At 35.7% G+C, this 12,665-nt stretch overlaps 1 protein-coding gene across 8 annotated transcripts in view; it reads left to right on the top strand.

Annotated features, from left to right (window-relative positions):
* NAV3 (neuron navigator 3) overlaps positions 1 to 12,665 on the top strand; it is a 597,791-nt gene that overhangs the window by 544,496 nt on the left and 40,630 nt on the right. For all 8 annotated transcript variants that reach the window (XM_045069074.1, XM_045069076.1, XM_045069075.1 and 5 more), the window contains one exon: positions 5,228 to 5,339. In XM_045069074.1, coding sequence (XP_044925009.1) covers positions 5,228 to 5,339 — 112 coding nt within the window. The remainder of the gene's footprint in view (positions 1 to 5,227; positions 5,340 to 12,665) is intronic.

The following is a 12,665-nucleotide window of genomic DNA, read 5'->3' as shown; positions in this document are numbered from 1 at the left end:
AATGCAAAGCCAATCATCTGAAAATAGATAATGTGAAACTAGCTAAAAATTTCATTGAATTGGGTCTTTACATTAACTCTTCCCATTTCAGGTTAAAATATTTGTCATGTAGAAGTGTTTTTAAAAATGTATCACTAGAGGGGTGCCTGGGTAGCTCAGTGGGTTAAAACCTCTGCCTTTGGCTCAGTCATGATCCTTAGGGTCCTGGGATCGAGCACCTCATTGGACTCTCTGTTCAGCATGCTTCCCCCTCACTCTCTGCATACTGTGATCTCTCTCTGTCAGATAAATAATAAAATCTTTAAAAAATATGTATCACTAGAGTCAGAAAATATGTTCACTAGCCTTTTAGAGCAAAGGATAACTTGAATCCATGTTATTCATGGAATCAAGTTACTTGTGCTACTGGAATTCGGGGAACTTAGAGCATTTTGTTAGAGTCAGGGCTGGTTGGGTTCTTTCAGTAGAAAAATTTACAAGCTTTCAAGGCACATACATAGGCATGGAGAGTAGGACATGTTCAAAGAAGGTACAGCTAGATAGTGTAAGATTAACTGAGTGCCAGTGTAAGGAAGCAAAAGCAGGTTTGGAGCAAATTTTTAAGTCTTGCCTAGAATGTCAAATTGGTTGAGCCAAGCTTGTAGGATTTTCAGCAAGGCCTGTGTCCAGGAGAAATTTGGAAGGAGGTCAGATGTAGTTAGGAAATTAGGTTGGAAGAGCCAATAGGTTAGGGCTAGTATTATGACAAAAAGTATTTGATCACCTCATTTGAAGCGTTCTAAGTCTGACCTTGATAACTCGGTTAGCCTCAGAGACATGTACAAAGCAGTTAGAAAAGATACTGACTCCATCCAGCTTGTTTTACACGAGAAACTGTCTTGGAAAAAGCAGATGTCTGAGGCATTGTTATCTTGAAGAGCTTATTATAGGTGAATGAAATTTCAGTTTAGTTCCCACTTTTGAAAGGTGGAAAAATACCAACAAAGTATAATCTGATCATCTATTCCCAAGATCCTGTATAGAATCATCCTAGGTCCTGTCTTCTCTTTAGTATACAATGTATATACTGTATATACAGTATATAACTACTGAATTAGAAGAGGCATTAAGCCTATATCTTGATGGCATATACGTTTTCCAGGTTTTTCTTCTGAAAGTTGAATAAAGAGTCTCAAAACTGAAGTATCTTTTATTTGGTCCCCTTCAAAATAAAGAGACTAAATGAAAATATTTCAGAGTGTCAAAGGATTTTATATTTGGCTATTTCTAGAACTTGCTTCTTATTATATTTCTGATCTACTCCACACCAGGCACCCCCCCTCAGAAAAAGAGGCTTTCATAATTGTACTTGGAAGCAGCATTGTAATTTCTAAGCATTATAGTCATCTTAGAAAAATATAAATTAAGGGATACCCTGGGTGGCACAATCAGTTGAGGGTCTGACTCTGTCTTAGCTCAGGTCGTGATCTCAAGATAGTGATCTTAGAGTTGTGATATCTAGCCCCTCCTGGGGCCCTGTGCTCAGCTCACAGCCTGTTTGGGATTCTTTCTTCCTCTATCCTGCTTGGGTTCTCTCTCTAAAATAAATAAAAATATTTTTTAAAAAAGATACATAGCTTAAAAATAAATGTGAACCACCAACTGTAATTATGAAGAAGAAAGAAAAGAAGACTAGGAACAAACTATTATAAAACAATTTCTAAGTCTCAGCCAAGTTTCCATTATAAAGTGCTTTTATTAATCTTTACGTACTTACTCCTGGAAGAGAGAAAGGGAAACCTGACTTTGTTGCCATCCGAAGGAAACGATTTCACTGACTTAGCCATATCCAGACTTTCTGTTTAGAATGAATAATAACGTCACTGATGTTTTGATATGGCACTGTAGGTGATCAAACACCCCATTGTTAAAACATATGTAGAATTGAAGCTTTACATTATTCTTTGAAGGAGAGAAACACCTGTTTAACATAGACTAGAACATTTGAACAAAATCATCCCAAAATTTACTGAGATCATAAATATCAGTGAAAAGACAAAGTCTACAACAAGTAAATAAGCTGAATGCATTAAATGGTCTGAAAGTGCAGAGAAGGGACATTTTTACCTGAAAGGAAAGCTAAGAGGTTTCAAGCATATGAAGATATTTCACCAGGCCTTTAATGATGAGAAAAATACTTATAGCAAAGGGAGAGATCATACGGGAAAACTCGGTGAAAGGGATAGAGTGATAGTTGGAGTGATGTGGTAGGTGGATCTCATTAACTGAAATAAGGAAGAAGGAAGGATTTTTGCAGATATGAAGAGACACCTAGTTCAGGTTTGGAGAGATTATCAGTGTTGAATTTAACTATCTTTTTAATGAAAGTCACTGGAATATCTTATAAGCCCTTACTTATACTTATCAAGTTTCCCTGAAGAACTACTAATATGAATTTGGCTAACCTAATTTTTTCATACATATGATTTTCCCAATTTACATAATGAATGGACCTGTTACCTAGTTATTCTGCCTTTGGGTCTATTGTGCCATGCTGTATAACGACTAGCCTCTTAATAGCGGTTGTGTTTTTAAAGCTACTTAATTTTAAGGGCACCTGGGTGGCTCAGTTAATTGAGGTTCTGCCTTTGACCCGGGTCATGATCCCCAGGGTCTGGGGATCGAGCCCCACATCGGACTCCCTGTCCAGCAGGGAGTCTGCTTCTCCCTCTTCCTCTGCCCCTCCCCCTGCCACTTGTGTCCGCTCTTTCTCAAATAAATAAATAATCTTTTTAAAGAAAATACTTAATTTTAGGGGGTGCCTGGGTGGCTCAGTGGGTTAAGCCGCTGCCTTCGGCACAGATCATGATCTCAGGGTCCTGGGATCGAGCCCCTGCATTGGGCTCTCTGCTCAGCAGGGTGCCTGCTTCCTCCTCTCTCTCTCTCTGCCTGCCTCTCTGCCTACTTGTGATCTCTGTCATATAAATAAATAAAATCTTTAAAAAAAAAAAAAAATTTTAAAAGTGATCATTCTTCATTTTTTTTGCTCAGCTTCTTTATTCTCTGTCATTTGGTCTTCTATATCACTAATTCTTTCTTCTGCCTCATTTATCCTAGCAGTGAGAGCCTCCATTCTTCTATCTCATATTAAATGCAGTTTTCTGAAAAAACAATATTCCCTGAGCATTCCACTTCTAATCTTTTTAAAAACAGTTTTGAGGAGAGATTTCTCTAGAAAAGATTAAAGTTTAGACATTGAAATAAGTCAGCTTACTCATAAAATTAAGCTGTATTTTTTAGACCTTTGCATGAGATCTCATTCCATTTTTATTCTTTCAACCTAAGGCCACATTTTTCAGCAGATTTTTTTAATCCATAGTACGAGCACTCTTGATTTTAAATTCAAGGATGAAAATCTGATTTTCATTAAAATTTAATGTGTATTCTAGTCTATATGTTGTAAAATTACTATTTAAATTATGTGATTCATTAAGTATGCACTATAGAACTCCTTTTGTGAAGTTTTCTGGTAAAGGTAGAATGAATTTCTGTAAACATTTTACTATTGGGAGATTTATTTTAAATGGAAAATACATTAAATTTTGGAAAACTTACCTATTACTGATTGAGCAAGGGACAAAATTATAGATAGAACTTGGAGATAGTGAGAAATTATGATGAATTGGGTCTGAATTTTGTATTATGGCAGTGGAAATTTTCCACAAACATGTTATTTTTCCTTTTTGATGAATATATGCAAATTAAATTACAGTCAAATATTTGAAGATCCAGCTGTGAATCCGGGAGGTGGCTACCGATCGCTCATTATGAGATTCTTTGACTTATAAACTATTAGAAGTCTGTAAGAGGGTTTATTATTATTTTAATTATCTGTCCTCTATTAGAAATATGTCAGATATCCAGTGAAAATAGTTATAGGACATACTAGGTATCTGTTCCAAACTTGGCTATCATTTCACTTAGCATTGCCTATTTTATGTTTTTTGGGTTTTTTAGTTTTTTGGTTTTTTTTTTTTTTTTTTTCAAGTGTCCAGGGTTAGACTAGTCTCTGGATGTTCTTACATCTGAAGATGTTTCCTCCAAAAGCAATTGTGGTGATCTTACCTTTTTAATATATTCTGGGAGATGGAGACTAGGAATAAGCTATTTACTATAGAGTGAAGAAACTGAGCCTGATTCTTTGAATTCCTGCCAAAGATGCTACAGAAAATGATGAATGACAATTTACATTCCCTAGGGATTCTCCTTCTAAGAGGCTGACAACAATTCTAATTTTTAGAGTTGTTTTGAGCTCCTCAGGGAAATACTGCCCATGCTGAAACAATATTCTACTTCCTTTTTTGGAGAGGCATATATCCTATCTTCTTCATTCTTCCTTATAGTCGTTTCTGACAATTCACTTACATAACTGTGAAAAATCATGTCTATGTTCATTGGGACACATCTTTAAGTTATCTTGAGTTCAATAAGAAAAGAGATGTTTCATAACAATTTGATGTGTAGGCTACCTTTTTTTTTTTTTTAAATAAATTGGTATCATTTAAGGGCTGTAGATTGCATGTACTTCTATTCACTTAAAAAAAAAAAATTCCCATGTTGCTTTGGCTTGGTAAAATTGGGTCTCCATACTGGGAATATTACTGGATGAAAAGTATCAGAATCTAAGATGACCTTGATTTGCCCAGCAGAATTTAATAAGATGACGTGTAGTTAAGGCAAGGTAGGGATGAGTTCCTGCTTTTATACTTGAATATAAAGAATCAGTTCCCCAAGGGCAATGTAAAGGAGACAAAATCTGAAGTCATTCATTCAACAAGAATTCAGGGTTTCCGGCTGACAATAAATGCCATGTGAGGCACCTATGCAATTCTGCTCACTACTCTCTGATATAATCTTGGTGGTATTAATAAGTGTGGTATCAAATGTGCAGTGTGATGTCTTGCTTTATGTTGCATTGGTCAGCTTTAGATGCTACCCTTTGAAAGGAATAAAGACTATTAAGATCACATTTATATGAGAATAACTGAGACATTTTTCTAAAATTCTCCTTTACATTTAGATAAATAAGAAGTTGTTAGATATGACTTGACAAGGTCAGTCAGGCATCCAAATCTCCCCAGACATTAGTACTACATAAAATGAAACCCGTATGATGGTGAATTATGAACAAGGACATTTTACTTTTCTCTCTAGGCATTAAAACTTCTAAATTCTGTTTGTTTCACAGGAGTCTGAACTTATAGAACTAAGAGAAACCATTGAAATGCTGAAGGCCCAGAATTCTGCTGCCCAGGCCGCTATCCAGGGAGCACTGAATGGTCCAGACCATCCTCCCAAAGGTATATTTAGAAATACTGCCATTTTTTCATTCAATATAATAAATACCCATTTTATTTTATTTATTGGTGTGAAGCTGCTTTTACTCAGTGGCACTGCCTTTTATAATGAATAAGTAGGCCTTAATGCAGTCAAAATGCCAGAAATTAAGAACAATAGATTTCCTTATCAATAATTTTTTAGTTAACCTTAAGGAATTTGCCTCTATGCACACAATTTTCTCTTTGATTTGGTAAAAGTGGGGTGGGGGAGGTTGCTTAATGCATTTATATCTGACTTCAAGCAAAACACACCCTGTAAGGAGTCTGAAAATCTAGATCTGTAAACAAAAATAAAATAATCTATATGGTGAAATATCAAGTAATAGGTATGAGGAAAATATCATTTGGATGGAGGCAATAGACAGGTGCATATCTTACAGAAATGTTAAAAACAGTAAGAAAAAGGTCCAAAAGTCTGCTTTTCATTATTACTATGCTTCATCAGTTCTCAACAATAATAGGGGCACCTGGGTGGCTCAGATGGTAAAGTCTCTACCTTTGGCTCAGGTCACTATCTCCAGATCCTGGGATCGAGCTCTGCATAAAGCTCTTGGCTGGCTCAGCGGGGAGTCTGCTTCACCCTCTCCCTCTGCCTCTCCCTGCCTGCTTGTGTACTTTCTCTGTCTCTCTCTTTCAAATGAATAAATAAAATCTTAAAAAAATAATAATAATCTTATTTACTACCATACCTTCCTTAGTTTCCCACTGAAGAGATGCTTTGTATTCATGTCATGTCATTTTTTTTCTTTGCATAGGTTCTACTTATTCATGTCCTAACTCTTGACCAACATACCAAAAAAAAAAAAAAAAAAAAAAAAGCTTTTCTATACCCTGAATGCCCTATCATGTACTTTCCCATTTCCAAGTGAATCCTGCAGCCATTTTATGGAATCTTTTAATGTCTCCAAAATTCAGTCACACTTCAGACCTCTGGAATATGGCTTCTCCTACTATCAAACCAAAACTGTTCTCTCCAGGATCCATAATGACTTATAGGACACAAAATCCAGTACAACATTTTAAAATTCTTATCATATTTGACGTGTAAATAGCATTTGATATTGATGTCCTACTATACTACCCGACACATTCATCTCTTCACACTCTTAGTTTTTCTCTGGATTCTTTGAAATCTCTTTCAAAGTTTCTTTCTCAGGTTCACTCCTTTGTGTCCGTTTGTTAAATGTTGGAATTAAAAACCCAGTCCTCAATTGACTTCCTTTAAGATTTGGTACACGGTTATGGACATTGGGGAGGGTATGTGCTTTGGTGAATGCTGTGAAGTGTGTAAACCTGGCGATTCACAGACCTGTACCCCTGGGGATAAAAAAAAAAAAAAAAAATTTAAGGGAAAAAAAAAAGATTTGGTACACGGTGAGTCTCTTCATCCTCTCTAAAAGTCTGTACAAACTCATCTAATCCTCTAGCTATAATTATCATTTATGTGTTGATAGCTGTCAAATATATCTCTCCAGGCCTGGCTACTCTTTTGAGTTACAGATCTATAAGCCTAGCTGCCCCAGAGAGAGCTGTCTTTGGTCATCTTTGGATGTCTGTTTGTCACACTAAACTCAACATCTCCAAATTTGAACTTGTCATCTTCCCTCTTAGCCGGCTTTGCCTTCAGTGTTCCTTGCCTCAGTAAACGGTACCTCCGTCCTTCTATATAGCCATAAATCTAGATGTCATTCATAAATCCTCTTCTCTTCATTCACTAAATCGCTAAGCTCTATTGATTCTACCTGTTAAATATCTCTCGGATCTGTTCCCTTTTCTCTGATCCTCCTAACACCATCTCTCATCTCTCCCCTGAACTATGACCATAAACTCCTAAAGCCTTCCTGCCTTTCATCCTGCATCACTTTATATCATTCTGAAACCAAAGCTGTTGTCAACACCATATATATATATATATACAGATGTCCCGTTACCCTTAGGATGAAATGCAAACTTCTTAACATGACATAATCTTTCTTCACCAGCTTTGTTCATTCAGCAAATATTTATTGGCTGCCACTTACTAGCTAGACACTGCTTTAGACCGTATTCTCTGCTTTTTTGTCATGTTGTCTATTTCAGCTACCCTGAACTACTTCTAATTCTCTAGAAGTTCTTTTTTGTGTTCTGGTTATATCTCCTTAAAATTTTCAACATAAAAACTTTTTGAAACCTTATAAGAGTTGGACTAAATATGCCTCCTTGACCCTTAAGCTGGATGAGGTCCCCTTGTGATATCTTTCTGGAAATACTGTGCTTCTATCCAAATTTGTAGTATACTTTGGTGCCTTAATTTATTTAAGTTCAGTCTTTTCTGACCAATGGTAGGGTTGTTTGTTTTTTTTTTTCAATCCAAGTGGCCATGATGATGCCTTATGACACAAAAGGGGCTTATTTGAATTTCGATTTTAAAAATGTAATTTTTTAAAAACTTGAATTTAAATTTTAGGGAAAAAATTATATAAAGTGAGATATACTTAAATTGAAGGAAAAACTAGTTCTCTAGGGGCTACTTCTGTTAAGAATTTAGCAACTTTCCATGTGGGGGAGTTGATTTATATGCCACATGGAAAATTACTGCATATTTAAAGCTTATCTTAGAGCTATAATAAAGCAGCTTATGTTCTAAATCTTCATGTCGTAAATAGGTCCAGAAGGGATTTTAAAAGGCTTAATCCTTTCTTTAATGCAGTATAAGTCACTGAAGTAAAACTTTCTGGAAGGATTCTTTTTATTGTAGCCAACAGGTACCCTTGTATACCTACTGGAACTGAAAAAAAGGAACTCCTCTGCTGTATGTGGGAGAGACACATAAAATAAGCAAGATAATAACAGTTAATATTCAAATTGGTCAAGAAAGATTTAAAAATATTTTTACAAGATTTAAAATGCACAGAAACAGGAATTATAAATGTATATAGGATATTTAGATTAGGTTTATGTAATATTAAAACTTCGTATTCAATTCAGTGAACACAAACTGATTTTTACTATATTGACCATTGATGTAACATGGAGAAAATAAAGTCTCTTGGACTAATTATGTTGTTTTCCATTGGTTATTAAGGTGATTGTATAAGCTATAAACTTACAGTCTGAAATCATATTGAGATTTGGCTTTTGAGAATTTTATATATTTATCTTAGATAAATTTGTAACATATAATCTTACAATATATATTTGGAGTGGGGCAACACAGGCAGGCCAAACTATGAAAAAGTCACATAATGAATGTAACTTTCTATTTTCTATTTGTGCATCATGTTTATCAACCAGGCATGATAAATAATAGTAGTCTATAATATAATAAATTTATTTATTCATGCACAAATGTTCCTTGAACACCTAGTATATACTATCCACTCTATTATATCTCAAAATATAAAGATTTCCAAAAAAGTCCTTACTCAAGGGCTCACAGTCAATTGCCACAGAGATGTGAATAGATCTCTGTATAACTTTAACTATATAGAAATACATCTATATAACTATTTATGAAAAGTAAAGTAATGGAAAATTTTACTTTTATTTTTCAAAATATACTATTGTTTTTTAAGTCACTACCTTTGTGTACAAACATAGAATAAAATTTTTCCTTGTGATATGCCAATACAGTTCAACAAAACATGTAGTAAACTGCTATCAAGAGCGAATACTGTTTTAGGAATGTTAGGCAAACATAGTTATATTCAATGAATAATAATAATATTACTTACAAATGATTGTTGATTGCCTACTACTTGCCGTAATTTGTTCAGCATCCCGGGTATACAATGATAAACAAAACAGGTATAATCTTTGTATTCATTAAGCTTTTAGTCTTATGGGAGAGCAGGAAATAAATAATTGTGATCGCTGACATAGCTGAATATGTATGCCAAAATAGTTAGGTTATAAAAGCAACAGGCCTAGGTGCCCATGGAAAACAAGGGTACCAGGGAACCTCCTAGAGGTTCATAGTCAGGAAAGGCCTTCCCCAGATAGCAACATTTAAAGGGAGCTCCAAGGAATAATGATCAACTCAAGTATTGAGAGAGGACTATTCCAGAAGAGCCTTGAGATAGAAAATGGACTAGTGCCTTTATGGGACTGGTACAGTGAGCAAAGTTACAACACATAGAACCAGGTTAGAGAGAGAATTACTGACCAGACTACTGAGGGACTTTTAGGCCCTGTTTAAGAGTTAGAATGCTTTCTTTCTTATTAAAATGGGAATCTGTTGAAGAGTCTTAAGTATGGGAGTGATGATGTTTTCCTTTTAAAGAGAATTCTCTAGTTACCATCTATTGAAGCGTTTGAAGGTGAGAAATTTGGACAGCCATTCTTGCTGTCAAGCAGGTAAGTAAGTGATAGTGATAGCTTGAACTGGGGCAGTGCTGGTATGGAGGGTAAGAAAAGGAAATGAATGGATGAACAAGTACGTAACTGAAATACAGACTTGTAAAATAAGCTTCTCCATTCACTCATATTGTCGACATCCATTGGGCCAACCATTCTCTACAAAGCTCTATGATGCCACATGTACTGAATCAATACTTACAAGCACTAGGAAGGAATTGTTAGAGATGAGTAAAATGCATTCCTTTCATTCCATGATATCATTGAAATCATTCCTTTGCTAATCTTTATTGGTAAATGCCATCATAACTGAAAGTAAATAATACCCTTAAGGACTACTTTTGACTTACAATAGTAAGAATTAACTCATCTGCTTAAATTTTGAGGGTTAATCAAAGTCAAATACAATTTATAATTTTTGGATATATTAAAAACTCTGGAGTACTTTAACACCTAATATAATTGCTTTATTTGTAAAAGTCGGTTACTAGGGAAAAACCTAACAAATAATGTATCTTGATCACAAAAGCTTATAGACAGTCACAGCAGAAATTCAAAACACAAATAAATACCAGCATATTTTTCTTTTCTTTATTCATATAGCTTCCATATTTGTTGATTAAGGGATACTGTGCTCCTTTATTGTTCAATCAAAATAGCATGCATAAATAAATGCCTTTGTTGTGCCCAAATTCGGAGACCCCCCCAAAGACGACCACCAGAGTCCAGAGTCCAAGCCAAACAGCAAAGGGTCATTTATTACGAGTTCGAACCGGGACCTCCGCGCACTCGTTGCCGGTGACGCTAAGAGGTCCTGAGCTCAGGATCACAGCACTTTTCATACTCTATTTTTGGGGAGGCAGGGACTTAGCATACATCATAGTATCTCGTAACAAATCACTACATACCGCAGGAAAATCAAACAGCAACTCTATAATGTGACTGGCGCGCTACAGAGCGGGAAAAAGCTGAGAACAGATTATTGGTTAGGTCAACGGGCTGTTGTTCTTCAAACTGCTTGGTTGGCACCTCTAGGGTATGTGTCACCTCAGGATTGGCCGGGGTCTCCCTGTCAAGCCACAGGATGCCAGATGGTTATTATCTCCCGTACCCAAAGCTGGGTGGGGGTTCCTGGAGCAGTCACTTTGTCATGTCCAATTCTGGGTGGGGGTTTCTCTGGCGCCGGATGGCTGTTATCTCTCGGCCCAGAGCCAGTGGGGGTCTGGGATTGGCCACTCTGCTAGGTTCGATTCTGGGCAGGGGTTGTGTATGGTTAAAGAATGCCTATACAAAGTTTGCTGGTAATTTTCCATCTCCTCATGGGTTAGCAAGCGAAGGTACAGAAGCAGAAATAGTGGTTATGGTTATAATTTAGACATCTCACCTTCATTTAAGTTTTGACATTGATAGTATTTTGGGCAATATTTTGGGCATGTAACCACAGTAAAGTCTCATCATTATTTTTTAAAGGACTTTTAAGAGGCCAAACTCTATGGATTCTGAAAACTTGTTTTATTTTTTTTCCCTCCTATAAAATTGTCACCATGCTTATTATCTTAATGGAAAAATTAAGGTACTTAGTGATATGTATGTATATAACTCTAAGGTTAGAGATATGTATACATGTATTACGTACCCACACATATACTCCCTTATTATATTTGAAAGTAACAGTTATAGTTTCATTGTCATGGGGTGTTGTAATGTTAAATAAAGCAGTCAACCGGAAAGGCTTTGCTTTTATACTATTGTTTCTATGGAAGCTTTTTGAAAGCTATATTATAATTTCTGACACCTTGGAAGTTCCACTGAGATTTTTTGCTTGACAAATCTTAATTGATGCCGATTAAATATAGTAATAGGTTTGGCCTTAAAGCAGACTTGACCTTAAAAAAATTTTATAATTTCTTAGTGTCTCCACTAACACTTATTATCAGTTCGTAGTAAGTAGATGAAATTTCAGTTTCAACAATTATAAATAAATTTTATAAGCTGATTGTACGGAATAAGTGGGTATCTTCAAAACATGATTAAATATCAAATGTTATTTTTTTCAAGTTATCTTGTGTGACTAAAGAAGCACTACATGCTTTTGAGAAGTATGGCAAGCCCATATCACATAGCATTTAGCACAACAGATATTAGAGTCTGCCTAGGTGTTGGATTAGCTCTTTTGTGTTTCATCTGTGTGGCTCTGATGAAATTACTTTTCATAATTAAACTTACTTCAACACTTTGCTTTAAGAATAAAATTAGATAAGGGGCGCCTGGGTGGCTCAGTTGGTCAAACATCTGCCCTCAGCTCAGGTCACGCATGATCTCAGGGTCCTGGAATTGAGCCCTGTGTTGGGCTCCCTGCTCAATGGGGAATCTGCTTTTTCCTCTTTCTCTGCTACTTCCCCTGGTTGTGTTCTCTTTCTCTCTCAAATAAGTAAATAAAATCTTTAAAAGAAAAAAAAAAACAGAATGAAATTAGATAATCCCAGGACAGAGTAAACACATAGTAAAAGCTAGCTTTAATATTACATGTTGTTATTATTATTACTATTCCAGGTCACGGGTGGGACTATGATGGAAGAATTGCACCGTCTTAAATATGTTTCCTGTTTAGTTTACACATGCAGTCTATGCAGTTTCTCTCTTGAGCACCTTTCCCTCACAGGTTCTTTGACCTTGGTTAAGTTACTTCTTTGCACTTCAATTTCGTCACCTGAATTGAATTGCTTAAATGACTTCAAAAGTTTGTTTTGACTCTATTATGGTATGATTCTGTGAAATGGAAAATTAATATATTTGGCTTCGGTAGCTTTATTCAAAGCACTGATATTAAAAAGACACAATTAATTCTCATGCTATTATGAGTTTCCATTTATGCCATGGAAGTAATCATTTGGAATAAATCACTTTGGAAGATCTGCTTGATCCAGGTATTCAGGAGAAATCACTAGCATA

Source organism: Mustela putorius, unplaced genomic scaffold (genome assembly GCF_011764305.1).
Source record: "Mustela putorius furo isolate JIRA1106 unplaced genomic scaffold, ASM1176430v1.1 tig00003911_pilon_pilon_pilon, whole genome shotgun sequence".
NCBI classification, from domain to species: domain Eukaryota; kingdom Metazoa; phylum Chordata; class Mammalia; order Carnivora; family Mustelidae; genus Mustela; species Mustela putorius.
The sequence above is the reverse complement of the archived record's forward strand: the minus strand, read 5'-3'. Positions and strand labels throughout refer to the sequence as shown.